The 24489-nt window shown below is 39.2% G+C and overlaps 3 protein-coding genes across 3 annotated transcripts; all 3 read right to left on the bottom strand.

Annotated features, from left to right (window-relative positions):
* Positions 1-1168: 1168 nt before the first annotated feature.
* Positions 1169-2605, bottom strand: LOC111229802 (shaker-related potassium channel tsha2-like). The gene has a single exon (XM_022756273.1). It carries the CDS (start codon positions 2603-2605, stop codon positions 1169-1171), a length of 1437 nt encoding a protein of 478 aa, XP_022611994.1.
* A 15100-nt stretch (positions 2606-17705) lies between these two features.
* LOC111229770 (galanin receptor type 2-like) lies at positions 17706-18629 on the bottom strand. The gene has a single exon (XM_022756240.1). It carries the CDS (start codon positions 18627-18629, stop codon positions 17706-17708), a length of 924 nt encoding a protein of 307 aa, XP_022611961.1.
* A 3238-nt stretch (positions 18630-21867) lies between these two features.
* Positions 21868-24234, bottom strand: LOC111229819 (parathyroid hormone-related protein-like). Its single transcript, XM_022756290.1, has 3 exons — positions 24035-24234; positions 23706-23824; positions 21868-23082 (listed from the first exon to the last, which is right to left on the bottom strand). The coding sequence occupies exons 2-3, from the start codon at positions 23807-23809 to the stop codon at positions 22692-22694; spliced, it is 495 nt and encodes a 164-aa protein (XP_022612011.1). The 5' UTR covers positions 23810-23824; positions 24035-24234; the 3' UTR covers positions 21868-22691.
* Between the last annotated feature and the right edge of the window lie 255 nt (positions 24235-24489).

Below are 24489 nucleotides of genomic sequence, written 5' to 3'. Positions count from 1 at the left end.
CTCCAAGAAAATAAAGTCAGAGATGTTTTTTTTTCCTGTCTCTCATAAATATGACTTAGCATTTTCACAATTGTGAGTTGTTATTTTTTTAGAAAAAAACTATCCTGTGATAAGGAGATATTTGTCTTTTAATTGATTTCGTTATTATGAAACACAGGTAAACCTGAACATCGTATCCTGAGTGTTGCAGCAATCTGCAAGAAGACAGATGCACACACGCCATTATACGAAGGCATCTATCAGAAATGGGAGCAGTGGCGAAAGTTAAGAAATTTACCCACCTCTAACTTTTTTTGTAAGTAGGTTTACATAATGTCCAGCTGTGTGTCTGTGTGACGCCATGATGGATGCACGATATAGTAAAAGCCCCCCGTGTTTACGCACGAGGACAGGTTCAGCTCGAACACCTCAGTGAGAACTAAAGAAGCGCCTCATGGCTGCAGTCATCTCTCCCCACACACACACACACACACACCCACACACACACACACACACACACACACACACATACACACACACACACACACACACACACGGCCTGTTAAACCCAAAAACTAACGTGACAAAAGATTATTTTCTCGGTCTATGTGTCTGTGTCGCTGGTTCGCCGTGCGCTCCGGTGCGGAGAGCTGGTTGGCTTGTGCGTCACTGGCGCTTTGACACACGGCTGAGCTCCCCTCACCTACTTTATCCAAGGCTTACGCGTGGTTTACGCATGGTTTAGTAAAGTAAAACCACTTGCCCCCCACCCCCCACCGTCACCCATTGATTTTTTTTTCTGCTGATGTTACTGCTGTATTTCAAATATTCCATGCGTTTTATTGGGTGCCGCAGGGGTTGCCAAATGTTTTTATTTGAGGTTTCCCGAGTATAAAGCTTTAATTCACTGCTTCCCGCTTATTGTTTGTGTTTCTACCAGTGGCCCCAGTATGAGAAAACATAAGAGGTTGTAGCAGTAGGAGGAATGGTTTTCTCATCTGGTGAATTAAGTTGGAGTGAAATTAAGCCAATCCTCACTCTGGTGCGAGTTGTAAAATGAAGATCTGAGGCTCCACGTTAGGGAACCGCTGTAGATATTGTGCGTAAAACACCTGCAGCATCCGAGATGGAGAGGCCTAACCTGCATGTTCACTGGAGGACAACTCACCAGACAAACAACCCACGGTCTTCATACATCTGTCAGTTTCCCCGTGTATGTGTCCAGTGGGTTAATGTTTGGATATGTCAGAGCTTCCAGGTCGTCGCTTTCCTGATAGGACTCCGTTTTGGAGAGCGACTGGTTACTTCTCTTTGAATCACATTCATCAAAGGAGGGTTGTTCCTGGTGCCCACAGGTCACGTGCACGTACTGAATATTTTCCTCCTCGTCGTTCTCTCTGTGGTAGAAATAATTGAAATTCGACACTATAACAGGAACCGGCAAAGCTATGGTGAGTACTCCGGCGATGGCGCACAAAGATCCAACGAATTTTCCCCAAATGGTGGAGGGACACATGTCTCCATAACCAACTGTGGTCATTGTCACCACAGCCCACCAAAACGCATCAGGTATACTTGAAAATCCAGACTCGGGGTCTTCTGCTTCCGCAAAATAAACTGAACTGGAGAATAAAACCACTCCGATTAGCAGGAAGAATATGAGCAGTCCCAGCTCCCTGAGGCTTGCGTGAAGCGTTTGGCCGAGAATCTGGAGACCCTTGGAGTGCCTGGAGAGTTTAAAAATCCTGAAAACACGGACCAGACGGATGACCCTGAGTATGGCCAGAGACGCAGCCTGCTGACTGCTGCCCTGATGCTCTGCAAGATCAAGGCCCAGGGTGATGAAATATGGAGCTATAGCCACAACATCGATCAGGTTCATGATGTTTTTGAAGAAAGCTGCTTTGCTGGGACACGAGAGAAACCTCATGGTGAATTCAAAAGAGAACCACACAATGCAAAGTGTCTCCACCATGAAAAACGGATCTGTGAAAGGGCTGGGCGCTTTGCCATGAGCGCTTCCATTGATCTGGTTGTCCAGCACTGGAGGGACTTCTCTAAACTCGGGTAGCGTCTCCAAGCAGAATATAACAATGGATATCAAAATAACCATAACGGACACAATGGCAATCATCCGCGCAGGTCCTGAACTCTCTGGATACTCAAACAGGAGCCACAACTGGCGTTGAAATTCGTTGGTGGGCAGCGGGCGGTCCTCTTCCCTCGCCAAGCCCTCATCTTCTCGGAAAAGCTCTATGGCCTCTTCCTCAAGTTCATAAAACTTTATTTCTTCCAAGAAAATATCCACCGGTACACTCACGGGCCTCCGAAGCCGCCCTCCTGACTGGTAATAATAGAGAATGGCATCGAAGCTCGGCCTGTTCCTGTCAAAGAAGTATTCATTTCTCAGCGGGTCAAAGAAACGCATCCTTTTACGCGGGTCTCCCAAAAGCGTGGTCGGGAACCGGGAGAGGGTCTTTAACTGCGTCTCAAAGCGCAGGCCTGAGATGTTGATGACCACCCTCTCGCTGCACTCCTGGTCCGCTGGTTCCAAATCAGCAGCATCTTGCAACAAAGGAGTAATGGCCACACTCTCGTCGTGGTTCTCCTGGGACACCACAGTCATCTTTTTACCCCTCCGAGGGTAAATCCGTCACTCACCTCCTTGGTGCTTTCCTCTTGCCCTTTTGCCCGTGCGTCCTCCCAACTCTCTTTCTCATGCAGCCGCCCGAGATTCAGGCAGAGTCCCCCCCTCTTTTTTTGCTCCTGAAGTCCCAACTGTTTTATTTGTTGATATCCAAAATCGTTGTGCTGTTGTTGATTTACACCGTCCTTTTGTCAGATTAGAGCCTCTGAACTGTCAACTTTCAATGGTGCAGACAGATCTCCACTTGCATAAGCTATACTGATGGCTAGAGATGGCTATCATATTCACACCATTTTAAACTCCAAAGCCCTCCCCAAGTTGGAAGACCAGATGACACTTGCTGCTGCTGCTGCTGTCCCTCTCACACTCGCCCACTTCACTGTAGCACTGCAGGGATTTCCAAGTAAACATGATGTAGCCTCACAAATGTAATCTTTTTCATTTGGGTTGCAAGTTAATGTTTTTAAAAATGTCCCAAAGTCCTCATTGTTGTTTTGTTCAGAGAGAAGTCCAATACGTTTTCAGATCCAGAGTCCACTCAGAAATGGAGTCTCTCACCCAGCAGGTCCCTCATTCATGAAATCATGGGGCTATTCTTGTCACAAGGGGAACCTCCAGGACCCGGCCCGTGTCTACTTTGGGTCACAGCCCACAGTTTAAGAAACAAGTGAACATGATAAATAGATCTAGCTTGTTTAGTGGAGTGATGTTTGTTTTTCTGCAGCTACATATTAAATGTGTCTTGAAATAAATAAGATGAAATAACTTGAATGCTTGGAAGCACAGAGACCCATATAACCAGGGGCCCTCCTGGACCCAGCCAGTGGAAACTGCTTGCTTGACTGACACTTGAGTAGCCAGGGAGGATAGCGTCTTCAGGAAGTCTTAGCCAAAATAACATTCACCGTTCATTGCGCTTAAAGGGCTCAATTGTACATGTTGGAACATGGGGACCCCCAGAAGACAAGTGACCTGGCCTTGGGGTCACTGAGGTGTAAAAAAAACAAAAAAACAGCTGCAAGTAGTTCCAATCTAATAGATCCTCTTAAACTGAAGGTGTTGGAGGTTTACTCTCTGTTACATTAGAGTTTCATTCTTCTTCTGCTCTACAAGATTGAATGATAAAAAGTTTAAAAGATGTGCCCTGGCTTTACAGAGTGAAGTTATATGTCCACTGCAGCATTGTGGTCTATTTACAGCTCAGTTTTTTCCATTTTCATTGCCTTCATAAAGCTGTATCAGTTATATCAGTCACAGCAGTTGTAGACACTGGACTACAACAATAATAGCACAGGGGTGATAATCAGTGTTACTAAAACCAGCCTGGACGGTTTAAATTATTACGTCGATGCGGACAATCTTTGACGGGTATAACATGCCATCACAAACTCTTATTATCAGAGAGGTTTTTTTTTTGTTTTTTTTGTTTTTTTTACACAGTCTGGTTCAAAAGAACAGGTTCCCAGAGGAGCACACTTTTGGGGTGTGTTTCCATTACTGAATAAAGGGTTGGATTTCAGAGTCAAATGTCAGTGTCAGGACACGGTGCCGCCTGCTGCTAATGTGTTAGCATATAGCGTTCACCAAATGACTGTCTGGGTCAAGCCAAGATGTAAGGCCTTGACCGTATCCAAGGAAACAAACAATAGCAAACAAGCTGAGGAATAGACACGTGACTCTTATACTTAAGTCAAAGCAAAAGAAAAGACAAAAGAATTTCATATGAAACATTCAGTCAGGATTTATAGGAGCTTGTCACCTCTAATTACCATTTTTTTTAAATTCACGAGTGGTATTTTAACCTAAATCTTTGTAGGTACAATAATATTATTACAGCACAATATTAATATTATATGATAATTTAATAACAGTATAGAAACATTTACTGTCTACTCTGTTGCCATGTGAGTGTTTCTACCATCCATACATTTATTTGGAGATAGAGTATGTAGGTAGATATGCATGTACGTGCATACTTAACAGTGACTGCATGTAATGAGACATAGCCTGGGAGACACATGCCCTGAAGCCTGCAGGGTGCATGAACGCTGACAGCGAGGAACCTCCCATCGTTATTAATGGCTCGACCTATGAATGTAGGAGACCCCCATTGTAACAGGATACTGTGGATTCACCCACAGCAAGGAAAACATCTGCTTTCTCACCAGTCTTCAGAAAAAAAAATTATTTTGAGAAAATCAGTGATTTCAACTGGCATTAATATCATAATTTAATAATAGTTGTGATGATATGACAGTAAACACGACTATCAGTAAAGATAAGCAATCTCTAATTGTCACAATAGCATAATGAAAAGGATCCATTATGACTGTATGAACTGACTGAATAATACACAGTCATGATATCATTAAAATAATTATGATATGAAAATTGTTCAAATAATGAGTCATTATCACAAAGCTCTGATATTCTGAAACACAGTAATTTTACTTACTTAAAAGGAGCCAATGTTTATTACCATTTTGATGAAGTGCATTTCATCCTGAAGCTTGTCTTTGGCTAAATATAGACAGGATGAGTTTCCTTCCTAACCCATTACAGACGTTAGGTAATCACAGGACCAACTTGTGTCAGTGACTCCCCTTGGCTTTCACCTCCTCCCGTACCCCAGGCCAAGTATTTACAAAGTGTGTGTGTATTTCTGTAAGTGTGTATCCGGCTTTGCTATTAGTGCAATTGGTGAATGAACGCATGTGCATATCATGTTTGTGTGTGTGAGAGTGTGTTATAAATTGAAAGAGGAGTTTTTAGAAGGTCAGCCCGACTAGTCAACAGCTTCTTCAGATCACATCGTTCTAGTGCCAACTACTCTGCTCGAAATGAAATAGGGGGCATTTGACCCGGTCTGACGTATGCTCCGGTGATGACAGCGTCTCAGACACTGGAATGAGTCTATAGAAGTAAAGCTGTATCTGTGAGGCCTCGGATTCAAGCTGCTGTACGTTAGGTCTACAGACTCAAACATTTTCCTCAACAATCGCTCGTAAAATAAGATTTTACATAAAGCTAAACTTAGGACTAAGATAGAAAAATTCTCAGAAAGCAGTGATTTGGTGTATCGCAGGTCAAAAGAAAAATAGGGTCAGACAGTATGATGTTATCAAGAGATAGTATCATAGATAGTTTGTCTACTAGAGATTTTGTTATGCCATTTATATGGTGGTAGCAGTTGTCATAAAGTTTTTCTTTTTTAACAACATTGCTTACCCTTAATTAGATCTGGGCTAAACTGATAAATGACAGTTTTTAGATATAATTTAAATATAAATATGTTTCAACAGGTTTTTATGACTTTATGACATCTAAAAAACATTCACTATTCGACCACATTTAGCCCAATTTTAACCTAGGTATTATAGCCTGATTATGATCTATATTTGACAGTTAGTGTTAATGTTTTCAGCTGATAGCAATTTTATTTATAAATGCATATCAAAATTTTGCAAATACACTTGCTACTGCTGTATTTTTGTGGCATTTCTTTAATGCAGTTTTTTTTTACTAACACTGCAATATCTACTATAAGGTAATATTGCCTCTTATATCAGCTTTGGCAGTGTACAGCTCTACTATGTCTTTTGACTAGTGAAGTTCTGTGCTTTCACTGTCCGTATATAGGAATCTGACAATGGCCATATTAAGTCAATAAAACGGTGACAAAATCTTATACTGTGGAGTGAACTTTGTATGGATTACAGAGTACCTTTTGGTCTTCAGTCATCAGCCAGTGTATATGGCTGAGATATGAGGAGGGTGTGCAGCTGTGACTAATTAATAGTGTGAAAGTTTTTGCCTAATAGAGCCTAAGCTGTGTTTATGCCGTCCCCATTACCCGCTCTGCACACAGTCTCCTCACCCTGAGGTGTCTGAACCCAGGGCTTCCTCTCTTGAAAGCAGATACACCAGCCAAACTCCTTGCCAGTTCCTGGGTTTTGATAGCCACCAATTTTAGCCTGCTGTCATCTGAAGTTGATGTTCATGTTTTTGCTGATAGGTAACGAGGCATGCAGCAAGAGATGAAACTGGATACCTGAGATCCAGAGGGCAGGGTTCCTTGGAATTACCTCCCGTCCCACGCCTACCTCCGGTTATCATTTCACTCCTTGATCAGGCCTTTCCCTTTTATAGTAGACGGTGTCGTCCAAAATCCAGGCCAGGGGCAATTGCAGGGGGATCAGTTCACAGGAGAACCACACATGCGTTATAAATCAAGGGTGACTTCTAAGGTCTCAAAGTTTAATTTTTATTGCTAACTTTATATTCATATGATTCTGCTCTCAGACAGTACTGTCTTGGCATTTGGTTGCACAGTCACCACAAGACTGACTGAGTTCCTGTTGACTTCTATCAGTAGTATCAGTTTATGTTTGAGCTGTCTTCATTCTCAAACTGCTGAAACTCAACCAGAATACTTTCACTCGTAAACAATACACAGGATTTGATATATCTATAGTATCCCTACTGGAGCTTGAGTAGTTGATTTACAGAAACTTAATCTGCATCTATTTTGATCATTCAAGTGATTAATCAGGAAAACTTGTCAAACATTCTGTGGTTCCACCTTCTTAAATGTTGTCTCTTGTTGCTTTTCTCTGTTATATCATTGTAAACTGGGTTTGGCTCTGGGTTTTAAAATGCATGCTGGAAAAAAAAAGTAACTGAAGATGTCACTGTAGGACGTAAACATTTTTCACTATTTTCTGACATTTTAAAATATTATAGAGCAACAAAGTCACAATGCCACCTACAGGCTAGCTTCTATCGATCACTCAGTACAATGAAGCGTGTTCCAGCAGGCTTACTTTCAATTTTCAAATTGGCATCAACTACAGCAGTTGCTATTAGACACTGAAACCTTTCTGATTTTAACAAAGTTAAGCAATAATTACTTTGTGAGCACACTCCCATGAACAAAACATCAAGTGGGCAACATGGCTACTTGCATCATTGTAACTTGGTTTCATCCATATCCATAAATGCTCTCTCCTAATGTGTTTTTTTCAGTTTTGTAGCTATAATCTCTGAAGTCTAAAAACAGCATGCAGCATACAGTCTGTTATTACAGACATGTCTGACCAAGGCGTGACCCCTTGACTCACTCATGGACTCACCTCTTCTGTTGAAGCAAGCTTGTGAACATCTTAGCCCATAGCCTTATGGGAAATGGTGTTCAATATGCTGAAACACATAAATATTGAATAAACAGCAATATTAGATGGTTTTTCAAAGAACTACTGTCCTTAACCTAAACATATGAAGCGAGTCATATGACATACTGAGTGAGGCTCTGTTTCAAGGCCAGATGTTTAGTTATGTAGAAGCGTAGTAAGCATTAGTAGCGTAGAAAGTCCCGGCCTCACTTTCGCTCTCTATAGACTAAACAATTGAGCACTCAGTTAATTAATATTAAAATAACTAAGAGATTAATCAATAATTCAAATAATTGCTGGATGAGCACTTGACTGAGACATTGATTATGAGCTACAGTGAAAAACATGCTGCTGCACACAGATAAGTTCTATGCTTGGCTATAGTTTGTTAATATTACTTCTACACCACCTAATATTAATACTAAACCATGACGTAGTTATTCCCAACACCTTTAAACAATGCGTGAAATAGATTGCTGGCCTTGCTGGATTGAAAAAAGCCTTTTCAGCAACCCACCTGTACCAAAAACAATCAAGACCAAAGCGGCCTGGTGATGTTGCTGGGTTTTAAATGTCCCACACACGAGCTGAGCCGGAGAACCTCAGAAAGGCTAATTTTTACAGTTTCTGCTGACACTCATACTTTCATTGTCACACACAGTAACTCTTGTTCTGCAGATTCTATGCTTTACCTCCTGACTGGTTTCTCCTGAAGACTTTAGCCAAATCATCAAAAAACATTCTGCCTGTAAAAATAATTTCAAGAATCATTTGAAGTAAGTGCAGGTTTTCCTTTTTCTGATTATTTTCTTTATAGGAAGAGCCATATTTACACTGGCACTTACAAGGCCTCCCTTGTTCTTAAGCTCAGTTTACTCAGTGTTAACTCCAACATTTTCCTTTTTTGTACCTCACCTGCCATGTCACAACATGTTACAGTGAGCTCTACAACGTAAACAGACTGTTGAGCGTGATATTAGGTCAGGCCGAGGCCAGTGCTGACCATCTGCACTGCGAGTTGTTGCCATGTGTCTGATAGCGTTTCTCAATTCCTTGGGTTCCTTGAAATCCTTTAACTTGTACCTGTTCATTAATAAATCTTTCATTACTTCCTCATGTTCACAAACAAGGCCAATTCGAAGCATGGGGTCTGACTTCCCTCCCTGTTTTTCTGAATTCATTTCTAATTATTTATTCTCAACTGCTGCTATAGACTCATTCATTTTGTTATGTTTCAGTTGTAGCTAACTTAAATTTTAACATGAGCATTCCTCATGCAGCTGCTGGTTAACTGGTTTAGAGATGATGACAGCACATGCTGAGTTGAACTAACTATGAAGGATGCTGTTGCCATGTTAGTTTTTATATATTCTTCTCCATTCACAAACTATTTTCGTGCAGCAGTTATCTTCCATAGGTCTCCTACATTTGAGTCAACATACAAAGAAAAGCAAAAACGCAATAAGAATATAGGAATATTCACAATATAGCCTTACTGTGTTTAATATTTCATTTTCAACCTATATTTCTCTGGAGAGATTGTGTGCTTCCGCTACTGTAAACACAGCCCAATAAACTAGGCCTATAGATCCATATTAAGAATTTATACTTATGTTTGTGTCTGTATAGATGCTGTATTTTCAGCTTTCACCAGAGCTGTAATTGAATCCAGCTCAAAGAGCAACCCTCTGCTGTGGAACCTTAGAGACTCCTATAAATAAACAGGCAATGCTCCTTCAACACTTGCCTATATGGCACATGGAATGATTAGCTCATGGCAAGAGCCCCCTGATCTTACAGTGTGTAGCCACAACTATTTTCTGTCAGCTATGTGCATTGCTTAACTTGTGGAGTGTGTCAAGAATGTGGTCTCTAAGGAATTCACAAAATTAAGTGAGCCTATACTGTACACTGGCCTTACATTCATTTGTTAATGAATGTTGCTGGAGCAGGCAAATTTTTTTTTTTACAGCAGTTAAAAGAAAAACGCCTGCATGTAAAGGGAAATGTATGTAAGTCAATATGGATGCACTGGCTGCTATTATTGTTGTGTTAATAATTAATACTATTGCACAAATTACTCTATACTACCATAAAATAAGAGTTTAGCAAGACTGAAGTGTAATGTCTTTGGAAACCCCTAAAATGACTTATTTACTTTGGACACAACAAAGTTTTAAGTTTTGTTAAGCAACATTTTACCACTAGGTAGCAGACATTTGAAACACAGCTCTGATAAAGTGCCATTAGCCAATGAGGGAAGAAGTATTCAGATCTTTACTTGAGTAAAAATGCAACAATGTATAAATGCTCTTTTACAAGTAAATGTTCAGCATTTACTTTACTTACATTTGTGAAATATTAAATAAGTTTACATCTTCAGGTCTTGAATAGTTTTTGAAATGAAAACATGGGTAGAAGTTTAGAAGGGAAATGTCTCTGGTAGAACTGTAAACAACTATGAACATCTGAAATATGACAAAGGATGACAACTAAATACTTTTTTTAGTAAGCACAAGCCAAAAAGTTAAGGAGCCAATTTTAGTAATGCAAAAAAGAGTAATGTTACTTTTTAAACTGCTATTTAACAGTTACGTAGTAAGATATTTGCCTCTGAAATGTTGTGGAGTAGAAGTATAAAGTGGTAGAAAATGGCAACACTCAAGTAAAGTAGAAGTAGTTCCAAATTGTACTTTTAAGTACAGCTGAGTAAATATACTGCCATTAACTTATAGTTGTACTGGCTAATTTATGATGGCTAACTTAGCTTAGACATACAGCAGATAGAGGACAAAATGAGTATCTCATTTGATTCATATTTGGCCATCTGGTTCAATGATATAAATGTGATGCTCGTTTTTCTTCACTAGCCACCTGTCCTTTGGCGTTTAAACTTGGAATGTAGTGAACACTTAGCTTGTCTGAACTTAAAGTGTTTCAGCCATACAGTATGTCTAATGGTAGACCGCAGAACCAGAACAAGGAATTAAACTTGTCTTAAAACATGCTTAAAGAGGCCTGAGTTGTGGCTGTTAGCTTAATAATAAGCAGCATTCTAGCTGTGTTCAGAACCGCCTACTAACGTACTATCCATACTAAGTATGACATCAAAATGAGTGTGTAGTAGGCAGTATTTTCCTTGGTTAATCTCCATGGTGATGTCCCATGGCGCTTTAGGTTAACCGTTCACCTGCACAGTATATTGTAAATCCAAGCTAAAGATGCTGCGATATAGACTGCATTTTGAATGTTTGGTAAATTTTGAGATTACGCTGGAATGGAAGTCCAATACATTCATGGGTGTAGTGCAAACAGGAACTGCGAATACCGATTTCAGCTAGACTAAAAAAGGGCTAAAGTATAACAGTTACCGTTAAGCTAGCAGTAATGGTAGTTAGATTTTGGGGCAAAATCCTGCTGCACAAAGTGACTAATTGAGAATAGAAAGAAGGCTTGTAACTACTTCCAAACTGGGTCTGCTAAAAGACGACGAAGTTGGCGGACAGGAGAGAGCTGAGCAAAGTCAGTGGAGTGTTTGTGGGACGTCTCACGCCCGGTGTGGAAACTTAACATCGTTTGTGAACATTTGCCGCCATGACTGGGGACAGCGGACTAAAGATACCGGTAGCTGAGGCACTTTCTTTCCTAGAGGCATATTGTCTCGTTTTAATGAACATAATTTTGCTCTGCTGGCCTGGTTATTTTTGCTTGTAATGTGTAAAATATAAGGTACTTAAGGTATTTTGTTTGTGTTATACTATTGACAGGGTAAATGAAGTTTGCCCTTGTCATACTGTCCACAATCTCACATTTTGCACCATGTACAGGGCCTGCCAGGGCTTGGGCAAATATGCAGTTCATAAATTTCACGTTTATTAGTTGTCACATCTTGAGCCTTGTGTTATTTATTTTAACCTGTAATAGTATAGTAGCCCCTGCTGGAATAGCTTATTTGGTTTGAAGTTTAAAGACCTGCAGAATAATTTACTTAGTATGCATTATTTTTATATTACACAGATAGGAGGGGTGTGTAAGTCATGTAATTGATACATGCACTGATGCATTTTGAAGTGAACATAACACTTACTGAGGACTTTATTGGGACCATCATACTAATACTGGGTAGAGCCTCCCTTTACTCTCAAAACTCTCTCTTTCTGTTTTCTGTTTTTCATTCTGTCAATTTCTTTAGATTTGTCAGCACATACTAAACTTTTTATTTGAGAAGGCAAGAAACTTTGCAGATTAGCCTTGCAATTTTTTAATTTTCATTTGACCATGAATCAGATTGTAAATGTCATCCAGCAATTGAGACTCAAATAAACTCAAATATGTGGTCTATGTGAGAGTATTAATTAATTTTCTGAATAATATAAGGAATGCAACAAATAATTATTTTCATTATTCATTAATCTGCTGATTATTTTCTTGATTTTATCGATAATAATAATAATAACAATAATAATTGTTATTATTATTATCATTTAGTCAATAAAATTTAAGAAAATTGTGAAACAAATACCATTTCTAATTTCCCTAAGCCCACGGCCATGTCTTCAGTTTGCTCTTTATGTCTAACCAACAGTACAGAACCCAAAGATATTCAATTTGCTGCAAATATTCACATTTGAGAAGCTGAGACCTGAGAATATTTGTTCTTTCTGCATGAACAATTACTGAAACTATTAAGCAATTATCAAAATAGTTACTGATTCTTTTCCTGTTGATTGACTAATCGATTTATCAGCCAATTGTTGTTACAACTCTAAATAATAAGAAATCCTACTTATAGTCCCTTTACCCTTCATTGGATTCATTTTACATATGGACAACTGTTATATAGTTTCGGAAATTTTTTAATGTTCAGAAGGGGGAAATTTGTTTCCTCAGTGTGCGCAATGTCTGTGCCTCAAAGACTGAGTCATCACAGTGCACACAGTGCAGGCACCCAGATAGACACAGTGTGAACCGATACATAAGATGCGCACATGTGAAAATAGAGTTGCTGTAATCAGTTGGGGGTTGTGTTCAGAGTCGCCATGCCAGACGGCCAAGATTTTTACAATAACGTGTAAATTAGGTCTGTAAAACTCAAATATTTACCCTCTTCATTGGAAAAGTGCATGACTAAGTCCACATTTTTGGAACCTACTAGATTGTACATTCTTGCTTATCTAATATAATGTCTAATAAAGTGTGGTGGCTGTCAGCTTAATAAATTTAGATCTGTCTGAAAAGGTTGCTTCATGTAGTAGATGCATAGTGACCACGCCAGGGAGTTTTAAGTGACAGGGTAATTGAATTACATTCTGGCAGCAACTCCATTGAAGATCTTCTGGAAATAGGCCCTCCAGCCATTATAGAAATTGTTTGATTTGTGTGCTTTGCTGGGTTTTCTGACTCAGAGGTATTGCTGGCAAAAACTGACGTTGTATCAAATTAATAAACTCTCCTGAGGAACATGCTTACTTGATAAGCTTTGTTCTTTGGGCCTGCATATCCACAGAGTATTTTGTATGATATGAAGATGCTATATCACAGAGATACTAGAAAATTACCCTATCACCACCTTGAAATTCCTCCCACATGAATTAAAACAAGAGTTATAGAAGAAAATTTAGAAGAAAATCCAGAAGAGTTTCTGCAAAGTTTTATTTATATGGTTATAATTGATGCAATGATGCAGTAATCACACATCAGTTCAGTACCAGTGGTTTTGTCAAAAAGTAAGTAGTAGTAAGAGCATTCAGAGGTAATGTTAGAGCTGTGCATCATCCCAGAAACATCACGTGATTATGACTTTATTATCAACTGGTTTTCAGTTCAGTTAAACAGAATGAATGGTAAAATTTATAAAAATATCAGCGTGTGCAACACTAATACTATATATATGTTATCAGACTCTCAGCTGAGTTTCAGGAAATGTTAAAACATGATTGAGCCCATGCCTCTGATTGATTTCCTATGACAAGCAGGAAATCCCTCATGATGAGCATGACAGGATCAGAGGCAATGAGGGAAAGGCACGTAGCAGAGAGAGCAAAGTTCAAAATAAATGGACTGTGATCTGATAGGGCTGGAAAATCACAGCCCTGTAACCTACCGCATCTGAGATCCATCTTGGATTTATTGTAACTAAATTAGGGCTGCAGCTAACGATAATTTAGTTCACAGAGTGCAAGGTGACATCTTAAAATGTCTTGTTTTGGCCAAACAATAGTCCTAAAAAGACATTACATTTACTGTCACTGAAAACCAAGAAAAGCAGAAAATCCTTGAAATTGAGAAGCAGGAACTACTTTTTTTTTTCGTTATGCTCAAAAACAGCTGAATGATCAACTAAATGACTTATTATTTCAGCTCTAAAATAAATGGAAACTAAAAACTGTCATCTTAGTTCTGCCATAAAATGTTTCTATAAAGCAGCTTCTGCTGATATATGTCACTCTTTCTTTCTTTTTCTTTTTCTTTTTTTTTTCCAGTGGGACAGCAATAGCAGGGCAGTGGAAATGCCTTGGAACATTTGGTCTTAATGGGCTGCATTTCAGTCACTATTTCAAACTTGGTCCGTTGTCTGACAGCAGAAACATGTCAGTGAGAATTCGGCTGTATTAAGAGGAGAGAAGCAAACAGATGAAAGGCTGGAACAGGCGGACACAAATTGGAAAATGCAAACATTTGACACGATGACAACATTCAACTGTCAATTTTGCACATTGACCATAACCAGTCCAGCCATTTACTAGTTTTTGACCTAGTGTTGGATATCTTTTGGTCTGGAATGGTTAGCAAGCAATTGGAATCTATCAACTTCGGCTCTGGGAAACTGTGATGAGAATTTGTTTTGTTATTTTGTCACATTTTATACATCAAACTGTTCATAATTGAGAAAATGATTGATAATGAAAATAATTGTTCTATGTAGCCCTAGTTCTTAGGATGGTAGCACAGGTGCTAATGGTAGATGATGTTTAGCATTAACAGTGGACACATTAAATGTGAATAGTATATTGACATTTGTAAAATTCAACCAACAGTTTGTTTATAATAAGCTCATAATTAACAATGTAGTGACTGAAAAATGTAGGAACAAAGATTGTCACAGTGCATAAGTCTAATATCTGCTTTTATTGTTTATGGATCATTTTGCTTTGTTCAGAGGTTGCAGATCAATCTGTGCACTCTGAGGTACACTCAGTAGTTCTACTTGAAGGATAGAAGAGCCTGAGCACGTGTTCTTTATTGCTTCACCGTATCCGACATGCTGATGGGCTGCAGATGACCGCTCTGTACGAGTCAGGCCAGCTGCCCTTGCTGTACACTAAGGAGAAGGCCAAAAGTCAGGGGGCGAGCTGACAGGGAGGGGCAGCTTGTCTCCTATTACTGCAACGGCCGCCAGAACTCAACCAGCCTTGTTATTTCCTTTTGCCAATCACTTTGCTTTCTGTCTAACTACACACCTGCTACACAGCCCCCTGCATACCCTACTCCAAACTTCAGGCCTATAGCTGCACTGGCATGTGCTTTTATCTGGTGTGTGTGCTGTCGCTAGAAAATAATGGCTTTTTCCACCCAACAGCTCCTGTTGGCTAATTTCTAAAATCCCTAACACACTGCTGTTGATAATGTCCCTTTGATTTCTGGTGATTTTGAACATTTGATTGTGTAATAAGTATGGGATTACAATGGCTGGGATCAATAGCTGACTGTTATGTTATACTTGGTAAAAATGTATTGATAAATTAATTAGTCAATTGACAGAATATCACATTAATAATCAATTAATTGGTGAAGTAAAAGTGACAAACATTGTGAGGATTTGCTGCTTTTGTTTGTCTTGAGTGATCACAGACATTTGGGTTTTGGACTGTTGTTAAAATAGGGCACTTGAATATGTCCTATTCAACTCTAGGGAATTTGTTTTTTGGAGAAATTGTGATTTTGTACCATTTTCTGGCATCTTATAGATGAAATGATTAATTGATTAATTTAGAAAATACTCGGCTGATTAGTTGATAATACATAACATAAAAACTATTTAGCCAAATCTAGCTGTAAAGAGTTGTAACTGCATGCAAATGTAAGTTTAAAAAAGAAAAAGAAATCACAGCTGTAATTAGAAGAGTACTGGCACAGCCCAAAGACAGAACAACAGTATTTAGGAAACATGTATCTGAACAATATCACACTTACAGACCTGAATTACAGTTACGACTCCCACATTACAGTTACAGTTCCTGCTTTACAATTATTGATTTGTTTGATGGTTCTTCACCGTCTCTTTACTTTTTATGTCTATTCATTTTCTTATTGGATGGCGTCCAGTCCAGGCAGAATCATAAGCACAACAAAACCGACCACATTCATGGTAGATATTTAGCATTTTGAATGATATATAAGCCTTGCAATTATACACTCAAACTTGCACTGAAACAATAGTAATTACACAGTTGGAGATCGGAATCCTGTCATTTTGTCCGGTGTCATATTTTGGCTGAGTTACTTTGATGGCTCAATTAAACTGCATAAAGATGAAAGGTTGCAGCTTACCCCTTGGTTTTTCATTACTAGTTATGTAATACTAGTGGATCATATAGCTCATATTTTAGGGCTGTCCCCTGCCAAGGTAACAAAACTTACTGAATGATTTGTTGAATCTCGGAAAGATAACTGTCCTATGAAAGTTTTTGTTATATGAGTAGTTGCATGTTTTGTAAAGCTTGCTGTGCTCAGATTTTACAATATGATGGACGCAGCAACTCAGCTCTATGAAGTGTTTAAATAGCACATTTATGTTTTCAAATCTGCTGTTGCCATGAAATAGGATTAAATGGAATGGAGACCACCTCTGCTCTAGTGTAGGAATATGTCAATAGGCCCATGTCTTTATTACAGTAAATTACCATAACATCAGATAGACCTGCTACCCTGTTCTGTAGAGTAAATGTCCTGGATTTTTCCTCTGGCACTGGGGAATAGACAAACCTTGTTTGTAAATATAAACACAGCACAAAAGGAAAACACAAGAGATAACATAATAATACTAAACTTATTCAGCATCATTATCTTATACAAACGCAAACATTTGCAAAGTGTAAAAAAACAAACAAATCATCTCAGTGTCTCGGTATAAGAATATTTTTGTTGCGTTAACATGACTTATTTTAAATTATAACAGTATAACAAGTCATTTCATTAGAATGATTATTTTTTCTCAGTAAATAAAGATTATGTATTAAACTATGATTGTATGAGAAGACTAAAAACATTTATTCAGAGAGATGATTATGGTATAGGAATTGAAGAAATGATTCTCTGACAGAACTGGTACACAAGAGGCATACAAGTAGGCCTACTACATAAGATACTTCACAAGGCTATTTATTGCTCTAACATGTAAAACAAAAGAGAGTCAATAGAAAATTGCAGTGTCAGAAACGTCCAGAGCAATGACAGGAAACAAAGCCATAACACTTTAGTGTGTATTTTATCAATGTCCTGAAATTGAATCAAGCTTCAAATTACTTTTAAAAAGACTACAGCATTAATAAAGTGATCATCATATTACTTTTAGTTCTGCACATAGTTTACCTAAAAAATAATTACAGTTAAAGATACCAAAAAATTTTGATGATTCCTGCTGCTTTTTGCAGTGGATGGTGAATGTCTCGAGAAAATGTGATTGTAGTCAAGCCTGAAAAAAATAAGCCTAACTATTATTATTCATGTATATTTATTTGTACATTAATACCTCAAGTATGGAGGGGAAATATGAAAGCAATCACAAAACACACCCATTTTATTATTTATTTTTCACAAAAGTAGTTGATTTGTATAAACTGTAGTAAAAAAAAGTGTCCCTGACTTTCACCAGCTCCTTGCCTGATGCATAAAGAAGCAAGCAGAATTTAAAAGCTGTCTGTGGTGACGCTGATGACCTGCGGCTGCACTCTGTTCCTGTTACAGTTGAAGAGCCAGGCTGCCCTCCTGTGGCGATAGCGCTTAGACAGAAGCACATAGAGCACAGGATTGACACAGGGGTGCAGGTACTGGAGCACAGTGCAGATAAAGTAGAACATCTCCCAAGCCTGTCCATGGCGATACAGCCCCAGGTACACACACAGCTCCAGCACATAACCAGGCAGCCAGCACACTGAGAAGGTAGCGGCAGCCAAGAACACCATGACGGAGGCTCTGCGGGTGTTCCTGGCGCTGGACACCGACATTACAGGGCTCTTGTGGAGGAAAAGAGCCAGACGGACATAGTTGAAGGCGATGACCAGCATTGGAACAAAGTAGTAAAGTACAAACTGGCTTAGGACCACTTGGTAGTGGTGCTCATGAATGGTTGGAAGGCAGAATGTGAAGTTTGCCAAGCTTTGGCCCACACTTTCTTTGGTAGCAAACATACGCAGTGGCAGGCTGATGAAGAAGCTGAGGGCCCAGACCAGAACAAACATGAGGATGACCAGGTCCATGGTGGGTGGCTGGTATGGGTTAGTGATGATCATAGCACGGGTCATTGACACAGCACATAGTGAATAGGTGCTGGCTGCCAGGCTGAAGGCCAGCAGGAACTGGTAGATCTTGCAGGAGGTGTCCCCCAGAGGCCAGGAGTAGCTGACAGCAGAGTGCAGGGTGAAGGGGATGAGCAGGAGGGTGAGGAAGTCGGCCAGAGTCATGCTGAGTAAGAGGATGTCAAGGCAGTTCTTACGTAATGTGTTGTACTTGGCAAACAGAGAGAAGACCAGCAAGTTGGCACAGAGTCCAATGCCCAGGATCACTCCACAGGTACAGGCAAAGATCAGCCCATAGGTATTGGGAACAGCCATGTTATCACCGGCTTGACATCACCTAAAAAAAAGATTAATTCATCTTTTGTGTTTTGGATTAGTCAAACAGAAGGATTAATATACAACCATTTTTAGTTATTTGTGATTGTAATTTTTGCTAATTGCAGCAAATGCGATAATTTTACGTTTTTCCTTGACATGTGGTAAATTTATTGTCTTTCAGTTGTGAATTGTTGGTTGGAGAAAAGACATTGGGAGACATTACCTTGGGCTCTTTTTTTTCTGACAAAACAATTTGTTAATCTGGAAAATAATCAGCAGATTAATCAGCAATGGATATGATCATTTCTCCTGGTGAAAGAGTAAAGTTATATTTTATATTGCTGAATGATAAAACACAAGATCACCAAAATATAAGGCACATAACAACAATGTGCTGTCTGCTTAGGAGCAAAATGTCTTTTGATTAATATTTTAAGACATAACTGACTGCTGCTGTTAGCTATATTGTCTTAATACATTTCATAGCATTTTAAAATGGTGCCAGATCCATCATTTTCACAAACTCACCATCGTCTTTCCTCAAAGCAGTATCTTCCAGTTCATGTTTGCGATTGAACTATCCTCATCATTTAACCTGGAGTATTCTCTTTTACTGGTGCCCATCCTGTTAAACTGGACTAAAGAAGGGAGAGGTGGTAGCCTCTCAGGACTCATTACAAAGTACGATTACTGATTGTGGAGGGAGGAAAGGCAAACATCACTTGGGTCAAATTGATTCTGGTTGACTAGGTTTAAAGAGGAACGGCCTCTGACCAGCTGCTGTTTTGTTATTATGAGAGGATGTATGTGTATCTTTAATATATTTAGTTTTTGAGTTACTTTTTTTTAAGATACATCTGACATTTTGAACTTTGTTCGATGTTGATCTAACTTGTTTGTGTATATGAAATCTGTTTTTTGACTCTGTGAAGTTTAGTAGAAATACTGTTTGTCAGAACTTGAACTGACCTTTCCTGACCTGTAACCCACCCCACCCCCACCCCCACCCCCCCGTGGAGGTGTTTTTGGAAATTTCATTCACACTATATGAATTATGTTTAAAAATCAACACCCCTAACCACCATAAGATGGTCACTCTCAGAAAAAAGTCCAGTCAATTGATTACATTCTGTGTTCCTCCTCTTCTCTGAAGATATTAATGTCTCTCTCCATTGTTTGATTGATTTCTTTAGTGTGAGCTGCAGGCTCCTGACAGCAGCTTTATCAGGCTTTCCACAGCATTTATGACTCTGTGTCAGCTAATGGCCTATGGTGTACACTACTGCTCTTAGCACAGGATATAGCTGACGCTGATGCATTTGCTATCCCCTCCATTACCAGTTTCTGTGCCGTTCAGTCAGCAGCTGTTAAAAATGCCACATGTTCTCAAGTGGGACATTAACAGCTTCACTGTGCTCTGTTCATGCTGAAAAGTCAACAAAAACATTGATGTTTTCACTGTTGAAACCCAAAACCTTTGCAGTACATTTTTTTTTTAAATTGACCCGAATACACTTTCTTTTCTCTCAGCAGAAAACCTCTCATCTATAGCAAAGGTTAAAGATCATGATAAAATATACAAACCAGTACCACAAAAACTGAGATGAAGCTGATGACTTGCTCTAAGACAGCAGGACAGAAACTTCCTGTCAGGCCCATTTTCATTAAATCACCCTGTTGCCTTTTTTTTCTACCTATTTCCATCTTAAACACTCTAATTCTTCATCAAGATGAGCACACAGGTGTACTCCTTATCCAACTTCAGACTTTATTCATGTTGCAGCTTAATCTGCTCCATAGTGATTCTTGTTGTATTGCTTTGTAGTGTATAATTTTATGCACAATAAAGCTGAAATAATTAGTTGATTGAACGATTAGTTGAGCAACAAAAAAAACAGTTGCCCAGTATTTTGATCTTTTTTTAAAACTCACTCTCCAAGCAAAAAGCAAAACATTTACTGGTTCCATCTTGTCAAATGTGAGGACTTGCTTCTTTTCATGTTTTCTGGTTGTCTGTTTGGCCGTCCGAAATTCATGAATGCGATATCTTAGGAATGCCTGGAGGCGATTTAATTATATCTCACACAAACGTCCCCTTGGACTGTAGGATGAAATAATTTTAGGTTTTTGGTCAAAGGTCAAAGGTCACTGTGGCCGCACAAAACAAGTTTTTGGCCATAACTGAAGAATTCATATGCTAATTTTGACAAAACACAAATTCCCATCAGGATAAAATGATGACGCAATGACAGTTATATCCTAAAGGTCAAAGGTCAAATTCACTGTGACATTGTAATTTTCTGCAAAAACACTTTTCTGGCCATTATTCAACACTGTAACTCAGGAACAGAAGAAGAGATTGTGACCATATTTCACATTCAGTCAGATACTGAATTGGTGACACGAATCTTAGATGCCCATCTTGAATCTGTAATGATTTTGTAGATCTTCTGCTCCTGGACTGATATGGATGGAAATTGAAACTTGACTAGTTGGCAGAAGCATACAACCACAAGGCAGTAATTCTAGTTTTTTCTTGATAAGTAAACTGAATATGTTTGTGTTTTAGAGTGTTAGCTAGACAAAACAAACAATTTGAAGAGGTCAACCTGGACTGTTTGTGGTGTGCATTTTTCTTTACATTTTAAAGGCAAAACAAATAATTGATTAATTGAGAAAATAATGAGCAGCTTATCTATAATGACAATGATCAATAGTTTCAACCCTAGTCCATATCAACTTCAGTTTTTAAAAACTGGATAACTATTTTGCAGATTTGTCTGCTTTGCAATCAGTCTCTTGTGCTGTGTAGTTCATCATTTTATACACATTAAGAACTAACAGAGAACTAGTGTTCAGTGTTCTGTTTTGGCTCAAGGAGGGCTGAGAGGTTCAGTTACGCCTGAGACCGCCAGTGCTCAAAATATACTTGTAATGCATTCAAGGGACAGACAAGCTTTAGACTTATAACAAATGATAAATGATCTCATTACATTCATTTGACAGATTATTTTGTCCAACACTCATTGGGAGCAGTTTGGGGTTCAGTGTCTTGTTCAAGGACACATTGACACCTGGACAGCAGGACCTGGAGATTAAACCATCAGCCCTACCATTAATGATTGATTCTCTTTACCAACAGAGCTACTTAGTATAAATGGCAAAATTCAGTCAGATATGACTGGTGAACAAAGACACCATGAATCAAAAATATTTCTAATGGCTACATTTTTAATGTTTGATTAACTGGAAACATGTACAGTATGTTCTCAGTGCAAGTGAAGAACATTAAGTGAGTCTGACAGCCCCTGGCACAGGCTTGTTCTATAAAAATAAACTATAATGTAAAATGATGAGAGTGGGTTTGATGAAGCATCCAATAAGTTACAAGTCCATGAGGGATCTAAGGTGGGAAAGGAAAGCAGGACCATCAAAAAGAAACATCAAATTAAAACTCAACCACAAAAGAACATTTACAGGATATAACTAAAGTGCATTATGGAATTTAGTCAGCAGCACCATGATACATTCACAAAATAAATACACACTTTCAAAGTGAAATAAATTATGGCAGAACAGTTCGAACAGATGTATTGATTGAACAGTATGTTTGTAACTATAAGTCCACGATAGTCAACACATATAGAGCCAAACAAAAGTAGACCACTCAGCATCCCGATTTTTGTGAAATTACATTATATTTAGGCAATAAATACTTCCTCCTGTGCTCTACTTGTGCACACTGTTTAGAGATGATAACATATGCATTGTTTTGAATTGAATCAGGGTTACAGAGGCAGAAAGATTTTCCAAATAAATATGGACCAAAGGTGTTGGATGATGAAGCTCCAGGAAGTATGAGATTGTTTTAAAACACAACAATACACACGTAGCAAAATATTATCATACAAGCACAGCCCCGTGCCCTTGATATAACTGTGACTGAGTCAGCCGTGGTTCAAGTCTGTCAGACCTCAGTCAAGCTGGAACTGTGTCAGTGTCTTAGTGTGGTACCATATAAAGGCTATTAGGAGTCTCTCAGCCAGGGTACCGCATCCTTTATGGCTCCTTTGTTGTGACAGACCGTGCCCGCCTCCGCTTCTTGTCATTCTCTCTGCGTCGGCCTAACCTCACCTTTTTTTTCCTCTTGGTGGCCACTTTCAGCGGCTGGTCCTTATAAGCAAGAGCCTTGTTGGTCTCCTGTGGCAGATTAGGGCCCTCTCTGTCCAGCCTGAACCTGTCAGGGAGATTTTTGGTTGCCCCTGGGGGCTTCTGGTGTAGAGCATTCCCACTAAAGGTTTGGCTTGGGGTTCTGCTCTGCACAGGTGGCGCTCGCTCATCAGCTGTGTGCACCTCCTCCAGCAGCTCCTGCAGCCACATGCGACGCTTGAACTCCTGCAAGGAGCGGCCCTTGTCATGCATAAGCTGGGCGTGGCTCACTGACCTCCTCCTTAAAGCAAAACAAGGGAGACAGACTCAATCAGCATGTACTGAAAACAGAAAGTGGAGTAAAAGTTTCTTTTTAGATTTGAAACGAGGTTCCTAAAAAAAGAATCATGTATGATTAGAGCTGTTGGAGTTCATGGTTGACTTTTTCTTAGTCTGTTAGAAATCTGTTTTAATTTCTGTTGTTCTGTCTGATTTTTTCTTAGATTTCCACTGAAGCAAGCACATTTCTCTCTTCTTTTACATTTTGTCCCTTGTTGTAATTTCATATGATATTGTGGCGTCCAGTTTATGTGTGGAACAGTTTTAGAAGTGTTGGCAGCTGAAATTCAAGGTCAGGCTCGATGAAACCTCAGTACAGTAGGTGGCAGCATAAACAAGTTTCTGAGAGCCATCACTAGTCTGAGCTGAAGACCCCAAAAAAGCCAGAGCTGAAACAGAAAACCTCCTCTACCTAAATTTAATCTGTACAGGTAAACTGTGGTTGTGTTTTCTAAATCAGGAAACAGGAATATTTTGTTTCATCATATTTAAATATGAACTAGTCCTTAATTTTCAAAGTTCCATATTGCATAACATTTAACTATTTTTCTGTGCTTTTCAAAATCAATGTAAAAAATAACTCACGTTCTGCTACTAAGTGCATCAATTGGTCTCCCATCAAGAGTCACTGGGGAGCACAGCAAGAACACAGCCAGACTCCACTGATGAAGCATGACTATAGAGCACATCCTTAAGCAAAAGATCTGAAGAACACAGGAAATATTATATCAGTCACTTTACTTAATTAAGAAAAACTTTGTTTTATTAATTAATACTAAATTGTTTATCTGCTTTTAAATATTTTATCTGTCTAGCAGATAAATGACAGTTCCTGAGTAGGTAAGATCTCCCAGGTGGCATTACTTGAGCCAAAAAACAGTTTATTAAAGTTAAGAGGAAACTTTAAGACTTACATGATGTGAATTTGTACAATGAAAATCCACAAAAAGGTCAGTCTGCAAGCTCTTTAGAGATGATCTTGTTGCAAAAATTAATTTACCAACCAAAAAAAAATTTTTCTGCCATATACAATTTGGCCAGTTCAAAACGTGTGTCCAGATCCATTGGTGTGAAGGCAGCCTGGGGAAATCCCCCGTCAGTCTGCTCCATTCATTTGCCTCCCAACAGTGTGTGTTGAGCTATTTATTTCTCCCCAGCGTCCCAATTAAAAGAGAGATAAAGATAGAAAGAGCAGCAGCAGCCCATCAGCTGCAGAGCTGCCACTCCACTCGATCCTGTAGTAATCTCATGAAGAGTAACACCGAAGCATCTTCTCTGGTGGCCAGAGGCAAGAGCAGAGCTGAGAGGGTTTTTCAGTCCAGCACTGTGAGTGAGCCTGTGTGAGTCTGCCTGAGAGAGGCACAGAGAG

This window comes from Seriola dumerili, unplaced genomic scaffold (assembly GCF_002260705.1).
Source record: "Seriola dumerili isolate Sdu_G_001 unplaced genomic scaffold, Sdu_1.0 BDQW01000242.1, whole genome shotgun sequence".
Classification (NCBI taxonomy): Eukaryota; Metazoa; Chordata; class Actinopteri; order Carangiformes; family Carangidae; genus Seriola; species Seriola dumerili.
Note: the sequence above shows the minus strand (reverse complement) of the source record. Positions and strands in the feature narration are given on the sequence as shown.

Excerpts from the sequence above, each read along its gene's own strand:
- LOC111229802 (XM_022756273.1), bottom strand. The coding sequence starts at position 2,605 with ATGACTGTGGTGTCCCAGGAGAACCACGACGAGAGTGTGGCCATTACT.
- LOC111229770 (XM_022756240.1), bottom strand. The coding sequence starts at position 18,629 with ATGGCTGTTCCCAATACCTATGGGCTGATCTTTGCCTGTACCTGTGGA.
- LOC111229819 (XM_022756290.1), bottom strand. The coding sequence starts at position 23,809 with ATGTGCTCTATAGTCATGCTTCATCAGTGGAGTCTGGCTGTGTTCTTG. Across the intron at positions 23,083-23,705 it reads GATGCACTTAGTAGCAGAAC|GAGGAGGTCAGTGAGCCACG; the intron begins GTGAGTTATTTT and ends TTTTGCTTTAAG.